The sequence below is a fragment of the Staurois parvus genome, unplaced genomic scaffold, assembly GCF_062004578.1.
Source record: "Staurois parvus isolate SC_StPar_1 unplaced genomic scaffold, SC_StPar_1.0 ptg001302l, whole genome shotgun sequence".
NCBI lineage: Eukaryota > Metazoa > Chordata > Amphibia > Anura > Ranidae > Staurois > Staurois parvus.
In genome coordinates, this window is record NW_028319098.1 from 3,526,267 (window position 1) to 3,545,948 (window position 19,682).

General features: G+C 41.9%; 1 protein-coding gene across 2 annotated transcripts in view; it reads left to right on the forward strand.

The window, feature by feature from the left end:
• Positions 1–19,682, forward strand: part of TPD52 (tumor protein D52) — a 129,075-nt gene that overhangs the window by 20,777 nt on the left and 88,616 nt on the right. Inside the window, exon 1 of one of the 2 annotated variants that reach the window (XM_089661005.1) lies at positions 7,685–7,724. The exons of the other annotated variant lie outside the window; for it this stretch is intronic. Within the exon in view, the coding sequence (XP_089517131.1) occupies positions 7,700–7,724 (25 nt within the window). The 5' untranslated portion in view covers positions 7,685–7,699. Of the gene's footprint in view, positions 1–7,684; positions 7,725–19,682 lie in introns of those variants that run through there. 2 annotated transcript variants of the gene reach the window in all.

Below are 19,682 nucleotides of genomic sequence, written 5' to 3' on the forward strand. Positions count from 1 at the left end.
AATTAACATTCCAGCATGTCTTTGTTGGTATACTACTAGACTTTTATGGCCTTGCTGGGATCCATGTTGTTCATGTGCAGATGGAAAAAAGCTGGGTCATCTTTGGTCATTGGGTTCAATAGTTTGAATTGGAAGGATTACTTGTCAGAATGGTTGTAGTTTAGGACAGGAAAAAAAGGTGAAGTAGCGTTCCTTTGGATGTGGAGCAGTACCAACATGGATGAAGGGAAAAGTTTGTGGAGTTTGATTAGGGTAAAATACCAAGGAGTTTTTTGCCTGATTCATGGAGTGAGGTTGGGATTGAAGTTTTATGTGTGTGAAAAAATACATTGGACCATTGCGTATCTGTGTAAATTCAGTTAAGATCATTCTGCTATAGCCAACAGAAAGCAGGTTTGCCTGTATTTTCAAGAGAGAGAAAAGTATAGATTTGAAGATTAGGCCTCTGGGAGCTGTTTATATGTTATGTTTTTTCAGGGGTTAGTGGCCATAACAACCGTTCTCTCCTTAGCATAGAATTGTCAAAATATTTGATCTGCAAATAGACCCAAAAGTCAAACTGTTTTATGCCTCATAAACTAGATTTAGTATACCTACACAGTTTTTTGTTTTTCTTTTTAGTTTCAGTTTAAACTCTCTATTGGTTTCATTACTTAGCCCTGCTGTACAACTCTTATAATGTTATAATTTTGTGCAGACAGGAAGTCTGGCAGCAGCGAGATAAAACTACAAAAAACACTTTCTTTACTTGTAATACTTGTGTGTCTTTCATTTTTTTTTGTTTTCACTTTATGTATGTACAGGCCTGTTGGGCAAGTTTCACCTTCCATGAAACAAAAATAAGCCCTGTCCCAACTTTTCCTGTGACTGCACTGTGTAAGGTGAACAGGAGATTGGCCAACATTGAAACCATACATAACATCAGTCAGTAAGCTGCTAATGATGTCCAGGAAACTTTGCAACTGTGGTAAATCAGAAGGTCCTCATAATCTACCATTATTGGCCAGATTAATCCGGTATTTCAATTAGCTTCCAAGCAGAGTCTGCAGCCAATGATCACATGATGTGCAACCTCCCTGTATATGGTGCTGCATATGTTGACAAGACTACATGGCACTGATGGAGAAGGTGGTGCTGGAAGTAGGAAATTTAGCAGGCCTACTTCTTCTCCTGGTTCACGTTCATGCTATGGAATTTATTTGGTGCTTCCTGGTACAAAAGATGAATACTAGAATGAGTATTAGGTACACTGAGCAAGAAGGCTACAGTATATCCCATTAGGCTTGGTTCACACTATTGTAAGCCCAAAATTGAGCAATTTCCAGTGCGACTTTCATGTGACTTTTACACTTTTTGGCACTTAAGTCACAAGAAAGTTGTATTGAAGTAGTGCAGGAACTATTTAAAAAGTTACTGCGACTTCAGTTGCTTATATTGGAATGGGTGCCATTGAAATAAATGAGCTTCAACTTGTCATGCAACTTTATGTGTACAAAGTCACATGACAAGTCACACTAGTGTGAACCAAGCCTTAGTTTAAATATGACCTGGTACAATCCGATCATGGAGCAGTAGGCAAGTAAGAATGGCAGTCAACAGCCTGGTACCAAACCCTATTTGTTAGCCCAATGTTACGGCAGCAGTAGATGATTTTAAAGTGATATCAAAGGTTGTTATTTTTTTAAATAACAAACATGTCAGACTTACCAATAGTTTGGCACAGAGCAGCCTCAATACTCCTCTTCTTGGGTCCCCCACCAGCTCTCCTGCCTATTCCCCCTTCATCAGTGCCCCCAATAGCAGGTTGCCTGCTATGGGGGCACTGGTGCATGCTCACTCCCGAGGCCTGCTCTGTGTTCATAAGATACATAGTGCTGCAGCTTAGCTCTGCCCCCCCCCCGCTCTCTCTCCTTATTGGCTCACTGGCTATGATTGACAACAGTGGGAGCCAATGGCTTCTGCTGCTATCACAGCCAAGGAGGAGAGAAGGACCCGAGGCAGCTGAGGCTCCTGTGCACATTGCTGGATCGAGAAGGGGGCTCAGGTGAGTATTAGGAGGCTGTGGGGGGAGCAGAAGCTAAAAAACCTTAAGACTTTACAACCACTTTAAGGCTTGCCTGGAAGGCAATAATGTTCAAAGCACTTGCCATTACACACATTTTTAAGATTGTTGGAAAAGCTCTGACAGGGCTGAATTAACCTCTTCACCTGACCGTACGCAAATATGCAGCCTCTCAGTGGCTGGGCCTTGATGCTGAGCGGCCACATATTTGCATACCAATTGTAAACAAACGTGCTGAGAGCTCTCGCCCTGCGCTCTTTCAGCGCGTGTCGGTGTCCCGTGGGAAAGTCCCAATCTCTCCTTGCAATTGGGACCTTCTGATCATGTGACTGCCGTGACAGTCAATCATGGTGGTCACATGACCCTAAACCCTGCCCTGCCTCCCGGCGTCCGAAACCCCTTAAAGGGGAGGCGCCGGCATGAAGGGGTTAAGGTGACAATGATGTTAACACTACATACATTACTTCTATAAGTTGGCAAGACAGCTGTTTCCTCCTTAGGGACACATCTGCACATCTATGGCCATAAAAGTGAAAATCACATAAAAAATTACTTTTATGTAAACTTGAATATAATAATTCAAAATGGTTTTCCATTGATTAGACCGTATTGTTTCAATTTCCTTGGTTGGTGTGTAGCTATCATAGAGGTGTTCCCCTTTTATGAAGCTTGTGGGAAAGTCCCTTGACTAATGCCAATCATCTGGGGTTGTCCCCTTGTTTCTGTCCTACGTAAGAGAAGCTCTAATGTCAATGCAAAGCCAAGCACCTACAATAGTAGTGTGCAATTTAAAAGAGCCCAAGGGACACATTTTTTTACAACTTAAAAATATCAGACAATGGCCATAATTATCATAGTAAAACCAGAAAAAGATATGCATAGAGAAGGGATATCCCCTTCCAGGAATTTCCATCCTCTGGGGCCCCATATTTTCTTGCTGTGTCTCTCACACCAGTTTGCATAGAAGTGACACGCTGTCACAGACGCGGCCGTGCAAGAGTTTCTGGGAAATAGTATTTAGCTCATAGGAGAGGCAGTAATATTAACTGCCTCTTAATTGGTGTCAGTGTCAGCAATAATAAACCCCTTTCTTTGGTGTCAGCAATAATAACCCTCAGTGTTTGGTGTCAGTGGTAGTAATAAAAAAAATTCCCATTCAGTAATTAATATCTCCATTCATTGCTGTCAGTGTTAATAAACACTCTTTTGTTTGTTGTACCTCACTCTGACACCAATGAATGGGGATATTTATTGCTCGTAGGCCACTTGCAGCTCGTGGGACGTCAGTTGGACAGCCCTGACCTAGAATTTATCATAATTTTAAAATCTGACGGTTAAGGAGTTTATTCGCTTGATTACTCAGAGCCGTAATTGTGTGGTTTATGTTTTTGCATGCAGAAGGAAGCCCATGCCTCCCCGTCAGAGTGTAAAATGTCACAAAATTTTACAGGAAAGGGAACTTACATAGAGAAATCTGATTATGAAGAAAGTGCCCTGGGCCATAGGAAGTGTCACAACATAAACCTCAAGTAAAATGCTTAATTACAGGTATATTTTCTAGTGGTCATCTCTGAATTTCTTGAAGGCTTATTTTGATTTTACAGTTTAAAGCTTTTTAAATAGCACAATAACATCAATTATCATTGTAATCGCTTTATGTTCTTTACAGTACTTTCTCTCTCTGTCCTTTGTTGGTCCATGCACTGCTCTCTTCTCTCCATGTATTCCCCTCAGTGGCGACCCGAGGCAGGTGCCGCACCGGGTGACACCTACCACACAGGGTGACACCGGACCCGCTCCACGAAAAGGTAAGTAGTAAAGAAAGCTGACGATCCCCGCAGGATGGATCGGATCCATCCTGCGGGGATCGTAAGCTTTCTTTACAACTTACCTTTTCGTGGAGCGGTTCTGGTGTCACCCTGTATAGGTTGCATGCCAACGATCCCTGAATGATGGTTTGAATCTGCAGATTGAGCATAATAGATCAGAGTCCGATCCATTATGCTCCCTAATCCACAGATCCGATCCATCCTGTGGGGATCGTCAGCATGCAACCTATATGGGGTGACACCGGACCCGCTCCACAAAAAGGTAAGTTGTAAAGAAAGCCGACGATCCCTGCAGGATGGATCGGATCTGTGGATTGGGGAGCATAATAGATCAGAATCTGATCCATTATGCTCAATCTGCAGATCCAATCCATTCTGCGGGGATCATCGGAGGGGGTGTCACCAAGTGTTATCGCAGCGGATGACACCAACCCTAAGGATGCCCCTGATTCCCCTTATTGCACCTTTAGTCAAAGTGGGTTCTGCTTTGCCTTGTGCCTCAGAGGAAGGAGAATTCCCAGGGTTGGTACACAGAATGGATTGGTGGGATCTTTACAACGTCCCATTGTGGGCACAATAATATGGAAACAATCTCTTGCTCATCCGTCTTGCCTTCAATACACTGTGTGCACAATTTTTAGGCAAGTTGTATTTTTGAGCATTAATTTCATTATTGAACAATTACAGTGTTTTTGGTCAATCCAATTGTTAATAAACCTCAAACTTGAATATTTAAGAAAGTAAAAGTGAGGTTTTGGCTTTCTTAGGAGAATATCTATGTGTGCACTAACTAATCTTTAATAATACCAGCCCATACCAGTACCCCACCTCCACATTGCTGGTGTCTGAGTCGAAGTGGAGTTCTGTGCCCGTTACTGGTCCAGCCACAGACCCATCCATCTGGTCCGTCAAGAGTCACTCTCATCTCATCAGTCCATAAAACCTTTGAAAAATCTGTTTTCAGATATTTCTTAACCCAGTCTTGATGTTTCAACTGATGTGTTTTGTTTAGTGGTGGTCAGGTTTCAACTTTCCTTACCTTGGCCATGTCTCAGAATACTGAACACCTTGTACTTCTGCGCACTCCAGGTAGGTCGCAGTTCTGGAATATGACAGCACTGGAGGATAATGGATTCCTGGTAGCTTAACGTTTGATTCTTCTCAAATCTTTGGAAGTTAATTTGCATCTTTTTTTTTTTTTCTGTTGCGACTCTGTTGACAATTTTGCAACAAAATGTTTGAAGGTTGTGTGATCACGTCCCAATATCTTAGCAATCTCAAAAGCGCTGCATCCCTCTGAAAGACTTTTTACAATTTTTGACTTTTCAGAGTCCATTCTTTTTTGGCCTATTTTGCCTCAGAAAAAGAAGCTGCCTAATAATTATGCACACCATGATATAAGGTGTTGATCTCCTTAGGCCACACCCTCCTTCATTACACAATTACACATCATCTGATATGCTTACATCCCATAAGCATTCAAGTTTATACAGCTTGGAGTTGAACAAAATACATAAAAATTATGATTTTGTCAAATTACTCCCTTGACTAATAATTGTGCACACAGTGTAGGACTTTCACTCCCTGGGTGTCCTGCCTGTCATAGAGAATGTCTGCTCTTTGAGGGCAGTTCAGGTATTATCTTTTTGATATGTGCTGCCAACCTGGACTTTCCTGCCTTTCTTTGCTTTGCATCTGATCAACACCAGTCATGATCTTTGCCACGGTCATGACTTCATTTCTGTCTCTGTTCTGGTGCCTCATTTTGGTTGTCTGACATTCTGGTAACTGAACTTTAGGCTGAGCTCAATCACAGTCCCGCTTTGTACCTAGCCTTGGTTTATCTGATCTGCCTGTTTCTTCCATCGAGGACTTTGCTAGGTTCATACTGTGGAGGTGTCTGCTGCTTAGTTTTTAACCACACCATTGGGGGCTCTGGAAAAGACCCGGAACACCTAGAGATAACATCCTTGACAAGAGTCTTTTACCCTTGTACCGGTTCCCAGAATAATTTTTATGATGCCATTTTCCTATATGGCCATAGCACAGGTCACGTGAGCATGGTAAAAACCAACAGTTTTAACATATCATTGTGTTTAAATAGAATTTTTTGCTGATAGGTTTGCTTGGAAGTTATAACTATACAGCTCTGCACTAAACAGCTGGCTACTGTGCCTTTTATAAGAGAATTTATTATGAACAATAGGCTTTTATGTATACTATGATAAAGGAAACATTGTACGTAAATGCTAATTACAGTAAGAATTACTGTCATCTGGCAGACGTGTCAGTAGGTGCCAAATTTTTATTCCTTATAGCAGAAATGTAGGCAGATATAAAATGCCATTTAATGCAGTAGCGTATTAATTATACATTTTACAACTAGCACAGGTACCTAAATCTATCTTGGTTTCAGCCTCTGTCATTCCCTGTACAGCAGCACTTTGGGAGGGATAGGGGAAGCATTAGGAGGCAACCAGGCTTTGCTGCATGCTCATAAGTTATAGGGGAACATGCAGATAGGAGGAGAGAGCAGAGTAAACAGAGCTGACAACTTACCAGTGTGTTACTGCTCCGTCATTGTCCTATCGGCTTCATGCAGGTGGAAAGGTGACAACGCTGTATTCCTTAATTCTAACAGAGAAAGCGGTGTCACTTTCCTGGCTGCTATAGGTGCATGAATCCAAAAAGTGGATGAATAGATTTACAAATACTTTGGCAGACTGAGTTCAGCTTTAATGGTGAAGGTGGCCACACAGCCAACCACATATGAAAATGACAGTGGATTAAAAACTCTGCCTACCCTCTTGCTCATATTGGCAAACTACAATTACACCATAACTTCTCTCCCTAACTCTAGGTACCATTATAGATATTAGAAAATGTTTTAAAGGCAACGAGAATTCCCAATTCTGGCATAAGCTTTTTTTTTTCTTTTTTTTTCTTCTTGATTTCAGTAGCCAGAATAAAATGTATCTAAACCCTCCTAAAAATGTATTATATTGTAGTTTACAAGCCTTTTAAGTGAGGTGTTTGCATTCGTTTTTGCAGGATTTTCCTTTTTCTTTGCCTGGTGATCCTGCAAGTAACACACTTTTTGTGTGAGTAAACTTTCCTCCACTGTATCTATTGAGGGAGCAATGGTTGCCACCCAGACCTGACTTCAACCATGTCTGTCTTTGTTAATATGTATTGCATTAGGACTGATGGAATTAGTAGCTTAAAGTGGTTGTAAACCCTCACAAATATCCAGTGAAGTTACTGGCCTCAGTTGATACACAGAAATGTAACAAATCCTCCTACATAAGTTTTTCCGGTGTATCTGCAGCCCTCTCTTCTCTACATCCATTAAAAGTGCAGAATTTACACAGGATGTCTCAGCTCTGAAACGCAGGGGGTGGGGAGCTGAAGTTACATTCTGCAGAACTCGGTGAAGAGAGCTCTGAGTCCTGATTGGAGAGAAGAGACACTCCCCCTTGCACACAGGAACAGAGCTGAGGCTGTCATTTGCAGACTGTGTGCTGGAGGTCTCTCCCCTGTCACCTTTTTTCTCTTGGTGTCAGGAAATCTTGTCAGAAGTGACTCATGCAGATATCAGAGGAACAAGGCAGCAGAGTGAAACTACACTTCTAGATTGAGATAAGTACACAATATAGAGCAAAATTCTTTGTGTATATTTCATGTCAGGTTTACAACCCCTTTTAAACAAGAAAGATAAGATTTGTTTTTTCTACACAGCATTTCTGGCAAGATTAACCGGTATTTTCTGTACTTGCAAACAATGTGTTTGGCATGAAAATGGAAACTAATGCAGCAATCGCATCTAAAGATGGGTAAGCTGCAACATAATACATTTTTGTTATTGAGTTTAGTTTTTCTAATGCAGACCTTCCTTAGACATAAGATCACAGTTGGCACATGTAGGCAGGCAGAATTTCTCAGGTTGACATTTCTTAGGAATAGGGGGTACATTGAGTAATAAGATTAGAAAACCTGAGATGAACAGTGTCTGCCTTTTTTTTCCTTTCCTTTCCCACCAAATTGACCCTAAAGCAGGCCCTACTACTAGCTGTCAGGTAGACTGAGGAAGGTGGCATGTTATCTAGTTTCCCAGAAGCCCTTGCGCCTTTGACAGATCCAATGGCAGTGTCCAGGTGCCATTACAGGGGCGGTTGAAGCAGCTCTTCTTTTGGCTCCAGTAAGATGCCCCCAGATGCTTCAGTGGTCCTTACAGTGGTGGTTCCCCTCTCTGAGGCCACCATCCCTGCTTGCATTATCGAGTCTCTATCCATCCCAGGTTTGGAACCAGTTTCCCTGAGAGATGGCCGGGTCTCTAGAGCATTTGTGAGTGCATTACTTTTTGTTTTTATAGTTTTCCAGTACACTAGCTTACTACACTATTTAGCTGGTTGGCGCCCCTCTCTCTCCCTCTTGTCTTACAGTGTCCGGGTTCCCAGCCTGAACAGAGGAGGCAGCCCAGCTTCAGACAGATCAATTTTTAATTGTCTAGATCCAGCTATACCTCTGGATTCTTGTGTTATTCCTTTTTTTTATGTTAATCGATTCATCTATTCTTGTATTATAGTATTTATTTGGTATCTTAATTTTTTATCTATGTAGCACCCTCTAGTGTGCTACTAGTGTAGTGTATTGTACGTAAATTTATTGTGCATGACTCTTAGTAACTGTGTGAGTCTGTGATCGAGGTCGGGTTACTGCAGGTCAAGCTGAATTTCTTATCAGGTTGGGATTCCTTTGCTTCCACCCTGCTCTGGAGGACCATAGAATCTTAAAGAAATCGGTAGGCGGAAGGGGTGGAGATGTAATCTGCAATGTTTATGGGAGTCTAACCAATCCCAGGTTTGGAGGCCCTAATAGAATAGTGGACCAGCCCATAAATATGGGATATTCAGGACAGTTGAGAGAGTCACGTGGAAGATGGAGTGCTGAGAAGACTGTGTGGGTGGCCTGGGAGGGGTCCCCTAGGTCTTGGGGGCTGGCCTCAAGGCTTGGCTCGGGCTAGCTCAGGAGGAGCCATTCATCTGTATGGCATGAACAGGATCAAGGCCTGGGAGCAAGGAAGACACAGTAAGTACATCAGCACACCCTGGGATTCACAAGGTGAGAGCCTGCCACATGTAGCAAGCTTTCAAAGGACAGCATTGTGCTTCATCCTTTTATCCTTGTCCTGGGAGGTCCTCAGAGCAGCCAGGAGGGCTGGTAGTGTCTGCAGGCTGTGGAGCTGGGAACAGTGCTATAGTGGAGAGGAGATACGTCTGAATGTAGTTTACAAGAAGCTACGTTGATTTCAGAGGGGCTGCGAGTTCCTCGCCCGTAAGAGGCTGTTGCTACTGATCCACAGTGACTGGCTGCTTTCAAGGAACATAACAGTCCAGGATCTGTTTTTGTAAAAGGGAAGGAAGTTGTAGCCGTGCATTGATTCAGTTAAAGTGGGCATCCCATAATCCCTATTAACCTATCCAAGTTATTTCCCCTCATAAAATAACAAAAACCAAGCTCAGGGACTGTTCACTGACTGTGGATGCAAGTGTGGAAAATGCGTGTTGTAAGGCTGTACAGAGCTTAGGGGTACTTAGAAACACAATGGCCCTCATGAGGGTAGACCTACTTCTAACTGTAACAGCTCCCCTCCTTTTGATAGGGACATACATGATTTATGAGCTGTAGGGTTACTAACGTGTTATTGACTATCACACAGTATGTTTGCTTGATATAGTTTTCTCTAGGTTAGTGATGCCTTTTGGCACACTGGTTTTTGGTACTTCCTGAACAGGCAACGGGTAATTTTGCTACAGGCCACTTTGGCCTTCTTTCCTTTCACTAAAAATCACATCAGCATACAGCTTGATATGAAATAATCTTACATTCATTAGTTAAACATTTTTGCTTTTACTTACAATTACAGTTTTTCCACTTCCTGGCTGAGCGAGGAACTGGTGATGTAACCATAGCCTCACAAATGCATCCCAGGAAGTTTCTGTCACATGTTCCAGGATGTAAGGAAAGATAGATTTATCTGCCCTTAGTGAAAATGGTTGCTCTGAGAAGAAGGGGAGAAAAAGAAAATATAGGGTATGCAGGGCTACTTTTTTAAAAAAAAAAAATTTTTTCGTTTACTTTTAGGCCTCTTTCACACGGGCGATTGTTCTGCCGCTTGTAAATGCATGTTTTTTTATTTTGAAATCTCAACACTCCTGGAACAGAGAATTCTTGCCCTTTCTATAGCAACTGTTTACTTATTTTTTATTTGTACTGCGATTAACTGCGTTTATGTACAGATAACTGCGGTACATTGCTCCTGGACGCTGTCAACTCTGTTTTTCCTAAACACATAAAAACGTTATGAAAACGTTGCTAAACGCAGTGTGTGAATGGAGCCATAAGGATGCATTGTCTGCATTTAGCTGCGGTAAATAAGTTCCACTAACCGCAGCTAAAAGCTGAAATGTGACCGCCCGTGGTAAAAGGGCCTTACTTTTGATGTGACTTTTTACTTTGTTGTAATATTTATGATTAGGGTGAATCTTTAAAGCGGAACTTCACTCAAAAGGGGATGTTCTGCTTGTTTGCATCCTCCCCCCCCCCCCCCCCCACTGCCACATTTGGCACTTTTTTGGGGGGGAAGGGGGGAGCGGGTACCTAGTTTTGACAGGTACCCACTCGCACTTCTAGGTCAGATTGCCAAGGCAATCTGTGAGAAAGTTTTGCCCCTCCTCCTTCCCCCCTCCTCCTTCTGGAACAGGACACAAGTTTCAGAAGACCGCAGGACCATTCACAAAGGCAGATGGCTTCACTGCCAGTTTCCCTTACCTAAGATGCCGGTGCCTGCACTCAAAGCCAATTGAAGAATCGGCTCGGGAGAGGACATCACTGGATCCCTGGACAGGTAAGTGTCGCTTATATTAAAAGTCCGCAACTACAGTATTTGAAGCTGTTGACGTTTCAGTTTTTGGGGGGAGACTGGAGCTCCTCTTTAAGGAGAACTTCTCACAGGGAGGTATGGGCGTAAACGGTTTGTCTTGCATTATTATACATCATGCCGTTAGATAGGCCAAGATTGGACAAGTATTGGAGAAGAGCGGCTTCATGGGACTGGTTATAGGGTAGAGAAGAAGCCTGCAGGAGTCAGAGATAATGTAAGCGGGTGTCAAACTACAAGTCCCATGAGGCACTGCAAGATTGACAGTTATAATAAGCATGACTCTGAAAGGCAGAGGCATGATGGGACTTGTAGTTTCGCAACATCTGGAGGGCCACCAGTTTGACACCCCTGAGTAAGTGATTATCTACTCTAGAACACCCCTAGACTAAACCAGCTATTCAACTTTACTTTCTAGGAAGATGGTGCATTAAAATATTTTACTGCTGATTGGTGTTCAGGTTTGAAGGTAGAGCTGTCCTTCAAGCTATCCATAGACAGAAGACTAACTGTCACTGATCCAGCCATTTTTATTCCCTCCCCCACCCCATTCACAGAAACTTGTTAGCACTTCAAAGGGGATCCTAAAAGTTTGTAAAGTTCTCAGTAGCACTGGTTAGATTTGCCATCCAGTTGATTGCATGAACTGATCAGCCAGTTAAATGTGTTTGGATAGTCATGTGAAAACTGGACAATTTGGTTGGAAAGAAGAAAATGCATGTTTGATCTGCAAATTGTTTGGAAAACCAATTGACATCCTTTTTTTCATTATACCGGACCAATATTGTGCATGTTTATGGATTCCACACACAGGTACAATGTAATATTAACATCACGAAGGGATCAATGTTGCTGCTGTGTGTAGCTCCTTGTCGGCTACCAATAGTACATTATGGGGCCAAAGAAATGAAGAAATCTGTAGCTAAAGCCCATTATATCTCAGACATGCCATACAATAGTTTTTTCTACTTTGGAGATGTGTATATCTAAAATATTTGTGAGCATTACAGACAGACTCCAAGAGGTCTACAAAACAGATGCCTTGCAGGGCCGAGATTTTTGTGAGCAGTTTAGCTTTTCCCGGTGAGCATGTTGGCAGTACTACTGGAATGTGAACCTGACTTGTTATTTCTACTCCTAAAGCTGGCTTGCTACACAATTTCTTTGTTAGAACAGATGGACCTTCCTTCACCCTGTTATCCTTGTTGGAAAAATATATAATTATATTCACATATTAAAAGTCGCATGTCGACACGTCTATTTCAATTAAAACAATACTTGAGGAATAATTGGCAAATGCCAGAGTTGCCATATTGCCAGTCTGAAGGTAATAAAGGATTAATGGGTGTGGTGGGACGTACAGGCTCAATATGACTGACCTTTGAGCCAGCAAAATACTGAGTTATAGTTAAATACATTACTCCTGGGTTCACACTGATGCGGTGCAGCACATCACATGTGATTCCCACAGGAACCGCACCACATTCCTGCACAAATTACATGCGATTTCTTTGTGGTGCAATTTGAGCCATACATTTTGTATGGCTCAAATCGCACTGCATCGGCAACAAAAAAGAATCGGCACTAGAATTGGAATCGCATGGGTATTCACACCCATGCGATCCGATTCTGCACATCACACTGCCTTTTTCAAACTGATTTTGGGGTGTCTTTAACTTAAAATAAACACCCGCAGTGGTCCATATGAATGGGGTGCTACTATGATGCAGTGCGACAATCACACAGAAACCGGTGAGAATTCCGCAGGCTTATGTATACTGCAGCTGCTAAACTGACGTTCAGGAGCTGTTAAGCGTTTTTTTCAGCAGCCCCTGAACTCTCCCTAATGTTTTCCTATGTGTCCATGTACACATAGTCATCTACAGTCGTTTACAGGCAGTTGAGTTTACAGTCGTTTTTTTGAACACACCAAACTTGCGTTCAGGAGTAGATTTTACCGGCGTTTCAAACAACAAATGCTTGTAAACGCGGTTAACTGTGTTTTATAAGCATTTGCGTTTAGAAGCATTTTTAAACTGTTCCATATCCAGATGCTGTCCAGAGCCTTTTTTCATCATCATAAATGCATGCAAAGCGTATTCCATGTATTCAAATGGACCCAGTACACCAGCGCAGTCAATTCCAGATTTTGCTTGAAGGAAAAAATGCATTATGCTCATGATGGGATCCATAGTGAATACAACCAGAGCAGATGGGTAATCGCAACACATACTGCTCTCTCAGCTTCTGCTCTCTCTATTCCTCTCAAAATGTTTGAAATAGTTGATTATTTGCTATTTTTCAGTGCATTCTGAGCATTTGGGAAGGTCTCCTGAGGTTATCTTTTTAAAACGCTTCTAAACATAAAAGCATAAAAGTGGTTAAACTGATGTTTTTTAACCTACGGTTTCCAGCAGTCAGTTTCCATCGTTCAGAAGAGTTTTCCAAACGGCCCGTGTACATGAGCCCTAATTCAAGTATTTTCTGGTCTGTGCAGTAATCCAATGTGAAACGTTGCCTCTGTGCAGAAGCTTCCTGTATCAAAGACCAGTCACTGCTGCTCTCTCTCCTTGTGTAGGGTGACTGGTCTTGTCTCCGCCCCCTCCTGTAGTTTTCTACAGGCAGTCTGTAGTGGGTGGAGTTTGCTGGTTTCCTTCAGCTCTGCTCTCCGCACAGGCTGTGTACAACACCGTGATGACATCACTGCTACTTTACAAGGTGACTACTGAGGAATATGTATATTTGAAAGTTTTTGTGCCTGCAGTGCAACTTTAAAGGACACCTGTCATGAGAGAAATATGGAGGGTGCCTTTGCTGATCTCTCCTGCATATGCTGGAATTTCATGCTGCTGCCTTGACAGTTTGTTCTGAGTCATTTGTTGTATGCTTGTTCCAGCTGTGACTTAGAAGTATTGAAATAGAACACAGCCAGGCAATTAGCATTTTCAGCTGGAGGTGATCAGTAGCACCTTTCTATTTCAGTGTACTCCAACATCCAGCTTGTCTTCCTGTCAAAGAGAGGAGGACGGAAGGGGCAGATGTTGCAGACCTTGGAGAGTTCCACTTTAAGCACAAAGTCCTTTCAGGACCCAGAAATGCAATGAAAGATTTATCAATACTGCGTGATATTCATGATTTATCCTCTGATTCTGCCAAAACTGGCCAGATGGTGCACTGACATCTCAAACCTATGGCCAGCTGCAGAATAGGATTTCTCTCTTGTTTACCTAACAGGATTATCTTACATTTCCTACATGAATAAGTGTAATTAAACAAAGAATGTCCTGGCTGCCAATTTAAAAATAGTTATATGGGTTTTGGGTCAATTTCTTTTTTCACTTTATTCCCTTAATGTTTATGATATACTCACAATTCAAGACAGAATTAGCCAACTCTTTGAAAACAATGCTCTCAGCATGTGGCTAGTAGCTAATAGTAGTTAAAGCCCAATTGAAGTGTAATATTAAACTACATAGATAAACACAGGGTGTAGGCAAATTCAGATTGATCATGTACAAACAGCAGGGCCGGATCTAGGAGGGGGGGGGGGGTGCTGGGGTGGGCTGTGCCCCACCAGATTTTAGTTGAGCCCCCTAGGTCTCTGAGACTGCATCCACTGTGATGGGGATGCCTGATGTAAAGGGGCAGTCTGATGGGGTAACTGATCATATGTTAGGGGGCACTCTGATGGGAACAGTTGATATAAGGGGGAACTCTGATGGGGACAGTTGATGTAAGGAAGCACTCTGACAGGGACACTGATGTAAGTGGGACTCTGGTGGGGACCCTGATGTTAGGGGACATTTAGATGAATATCCTGATGTAAGGGGGCACTCTGATGAGGACTCTGCATTAAGGTCCCCATCAGAGTCCTTTTTTACATCAGAGTCCTCATCAGAGTGCCCCCTTACATTAGGATACTCATCTGAATGTCCCCTTACATCAGGGTCCCCACCAGAATCCCACTTACATCAGTGTCCCTATCAGAGTTCCCATGAGAGTGTCCCCTAACATATGATCAGTTACCCCATCAGAGTGCCCCTTTAGATCAAAAGAGCGACGGAGGGGACTCTGACGGTGACACCTGATATAAGTGGGGCAATTAATGTAATAGCAGTGTGATTAGGATACCTGATGTTAGGGGACACTCTGATTCAGATACCTGATTTGAAGGGGCACTCTGGTTTAGATACCTGATGTAAAGAGGCACTCTGATGGCGTAATTGGTCATATGTTAGGGGGCATTCTGATGGGAACAGATGATGTAAGGGGACACGCTGATGGGAACAGTTGATGTAAGGAAGCTCTCTGTCAGGGACCCTGATGTCAGGGGAGACTGTAGTGTGGACCCTAATGTAAGGGGGCACTTTGATGAATATCCTGATGTAAGGGGGCACTGTAATGAGGATCCTGGTGTAAAGGGGGAATTCTGATGGAGACCTTGATGCAATGGGGGATGGATGGAAACCCTAATTTAGGATGGGACTCTGATAATGACATCTAATATAATGAGGCACATGGTCTGTTTAATCACTCTAATCTAATGACAGACAAATGTATCCCAGGTCAAGACCCTGTGTGACAGGCTGTCGGCGACTCACGCACAGTATTGACATTGTGCCCCCTGACCTTTCTTTACTGCACCCCTAGATCAGCTAGGCTAGATCTGGCCCTGACATACAGTACACTGAATAATGTTGCCACTCCCAATGGCAGCATAGAAAAGTCAGACGGTGGTGGCAGGCTGCAAAGAGAACTGCTGTTGCCTGCATGAAAGCAGCAGTGTCTCTGCAGAGGTCCAACATGCCCCCTGCTGAATCACAGCTAGAGCTTTTCAATCAGCAGGGAGTGTGAGCTTTGCTGTTGGGGTCCGAATCTTTTCTGTTGCAGTGGAAAGAAAAACATCACCAAAGGGTCCTAAGGGATGTGTTCTATAAAGGTCAAATGTTATTCTTCACACAATAGGATGAATCTGGAAAATACCTCATTATAACCATTAGAGGGAGCTGATAATCATAAGAAATATTTATTTGCTATGATCATCAGCTCCGTCTAGTGGCCATAGTGCAGGATTTACCCTTTTCTGTGTGAAGGATAACATTCAAACTAAAGAGAAAATAGCCTAATAATAATTGCTTTCACTCCTATCTGCACAGCACATATTATACATGCAGTTTCCCAGGATGAGTAGCTCTGAATTTGTATAAACACACCCCAGAGACATTTAACAATGTTTATTTTCCTGTACCTGCTTATTATCTAACATAAGACTTAAACTGGTATTTAAGAGAGAGTAATTGCATATGTGCTATAAATATACTCTTCTTTCTTTATTCCTTTCCTGTTGCATTGAGAGTGTTGTTTTTATTTAGCCCATATGTCTTTTTTTAGTCTTTATAATCTAATTTTACTTTTTTTTTTTTTTTTTTTTTTTTTTTTTTTAGTATCATTTTTACTTTTGTAGTCTGATGACAGTAGGGTCAGTGTGTTATTCTCTTGTTTAGTGAGTCTACGTGATGTGAATTAATGTGAGTCTTGTCATCCTAATGACTGCTAATTGAATTGGTAGCATTTCTCGGTTTGAACACACAGCTTACAGTGACCAGATTAATTTAATAACCCTCTAACTTATTTTACACACACTTGTTCTCAGTCTGGAAATGTAATAATGTTTCACAGGCATATTGATTTTTAAAAGCATTATAAGGCTAATTATCCTGGATGTTCTGTCACATGTCAGGGTTCACTTAAAGAATATGCAGTGGTAACAAATTAAAAACCTAGTACATGTCTGCAGTACATGCACATTTTCCTGTTGTGGGCTGACTACACACAGGATGTTTGTGGAACAAATGGTGTCAGCCCTGCTTAATACCTTTTTGCTAAAGTACTCAACCACTCCCACTTTCACATCTCCATAACATAAAGGCTGATACTTCTGTAGCCCAAGATAACAACTAGGAGGCGTGTAAGGGCTCATGTACACTGCAGCTCCTAAACTGATGTTCAGAAGCTGTTCAGCATTTATTTCAGCAGCCGCTGAACTCTCCCTAATGTTTTCCTATGTGTCCATGTACACTATGTCGTTTACAGGCAGTTGAGTTTACAGTCGTTTTTTTTTTTAACGCACCGAACTTGCATTCAGGAGTAGATTTTACTGACGTTTACGCTTTTAAAAGTGTAAACGTGGTTTACCACATTTATAAGCGTTTTTTAACCGGTCCATGTCCAGATGCTGTCCAGAGCCTTTTTTCATTATCAGAAATGCATGCAAAATGTTTTCCATGTATTCAAAAGTACACCAGCACAGTCAGTTTCAGGTTTCGCATGAAGGAAAAAATGGTAGAACGTTCTGCATTATGCTGATGATGGGATCCATAGTGAATACAACCAGAAAAGACAGGTCATCTCAACACATACTGCTCTCTCTGCTTCTGCTCGCTCTATTCCTCTCAAAATGTCTGAAATAGTTAATTGTTTACTACTTTTCAATGCATTCTGGGCATTTGGGAAGGTCTCCTGAGGTTATCTTTTAAAAAGGCTTGTAAATGCAAACGCATAAACGTGGTATGCAAACGTGGCTAAACTGACATTTTTTAAGCTACGTTTTCCAGCAGTCAGTTTCTATCATTCAGAAGAGTTTTCCAAACGCCCCGTGTACATTACCCTAAAAATAATTTTTCTTTGTTCAAGCTTATACGATTAGTAAAATAACATAAATAGAATCTACATCAAGAAAGGGTGTATCAGTTTTACACAAAATGCAGTATTAAGTGACACTAAACAATGTCCTTATTCTCCAGATATAGTCCACATACATCCACTACTAAGGCCTGGTCCACATTACTGCAATGAGTTTTGAATGCAATTTTACTGCCATCTGTTTTTGGATCCAATTTTATGGGTGCTACTACTACTACTACTACTACTACTACTACCACTACTGCATCCTGAAAAAGAGACTACAGTAATTGGAGAAAAAACACAGCAAAACATATAAATGTATTTTTGATACATTTCCTTTGAAGTCTGTGAGCCACAAAATCACTGTATCACACCAAAGTAGCACAGGACCCTTCCCAAAACTCGCATCGCAGTTATGTTGCATTTTTATTGTCATGTGATTCTGTGCCACTCAAGTCACATCAGAAATCGCATTCGTCGCACACTGGTGCGACTTCAGGTGCAACGTGTGGTTTACAAATCGCACCTAAAGTTGCATCTAATGTATTTCTATGGTGTCTTAATCAGTGCGATTTGAAGTAGCATGCTTTAAAAAATAGTTCATAGCACTACTTTTTTCCAATTTCATTTCGACTTGTATTGACTTCTGTTAAATGAAGTCACAAGCCGCAGTGAAATCGGAGGTACAACATGCACTGGTCTGTGGCTTTGAAATTGCGCTACTTCAAGTGAAGTGGCGCGATATCAAAGTTGCATTCAGTGTGAACCAGGGCATAAAGAGGAACTTCGCCCTGCAAAAAATAAAATAAAGGTCAGCAGTTACTTTTAATAAACATGCAGTTACCAGTGTAGGAATGCAGTGCTGTCCTCACCCGGACCGGTTCTTCACCAGTCTTTGGATTCCTGGCACCGCCATTTTGTATGTGGGAAGTCGGCAGCCACTTTCTAGTGCTTCACAGCCTGATGCTCTTTCTCATTGAACCTGCAACCTTCTAGAACTTGTGACATGTCCCAGTAGGTTGCAGGCAGGGAGAGGAGGACCAAGCTTAAACTCAGATTGTAGTGGGGGGGGGGGGAGGAAAAGCAGAACTTCCCTTTTTTAGGTGATGTTCAGCTTTAATTTCCCTGTAATTATTTTCTTACTGTGTTTTCTTCCGTTTTGTAACATGCTCCTTGAACTTCAAAACCTGTCCTTTTGCCCCTCATTTCTGTTTGTTTGGAATGAGCAGTTCATGTTAGTTGTGGTCATGTACACTGCTTTATGCATACTATACATTCCATAGTCCATCCCTGGAGTGAGAAAGAGAGGGTGGCTATGTTGGTACATGCAGTGAGACTATGGGAATGAGCGTAGTCACCCTCTAAGAGGAAGACAAATCACAGCAGCAAGAAAGAAGAATTTTTGCATTTGGAGGAAGCTAAGAGCAATAAAACGGACTTTTTTTTTATACATGAATAGATTTTGTTTTTTAAACCAGTTTAGTGTCGCTTTAAGAATACTGAAAATTTCTGACATGCACATTTCAGTTGTGCCTTGTTTCTGTTTTTATATATGGTTTGAAGCTGTAATGCTACTTTACAGTCTATTTCTTGAAAAATAAATCGTTTGTAAACAAAAAAGAATACTGAAAATTACTTTAGAAATCATGTTAAAATTTGAAATATTGTCTGTGAGCTTCAAGAAGATGGAGCTTGTTAATTGGTTGCACGCCCTGCAGGCTATTTAAATGGAGTCTGTCCATGATGTCAGCAATGGGCGTACCCCTGAGGAAGTACATGAGCACAAAATGCGTTGGATGGAGCCTTATGTGCTGATGTCACTCCGCAGCGACTTGGATCGGCGGCCATTTTGGTATGTGTTTTTAACAAGTTTATGTTTCTTTCCATGTGGATTGTTTTATACTTCTTTTAAATAAATGCTACACTATATATCGAATCCTGGGCTCCTGTGGTGAGCTTTTTTCTTTAGGAGAGTTCCCCTTTCTGATCTGAGCTTACCAGTACTTATTGGAAAAGTCCGTTCTGTACATATGGATAGTGTTCACTTATGAGATCAGCATTAATGCTACTTTACCAGTAGCGTTCTGATGAATGCATAGCCATTAGCAGTGGTGGATTTTCCCACTGGATTAAGAGCACTTCTTTGGATAGTCAGCATTGGTATTGC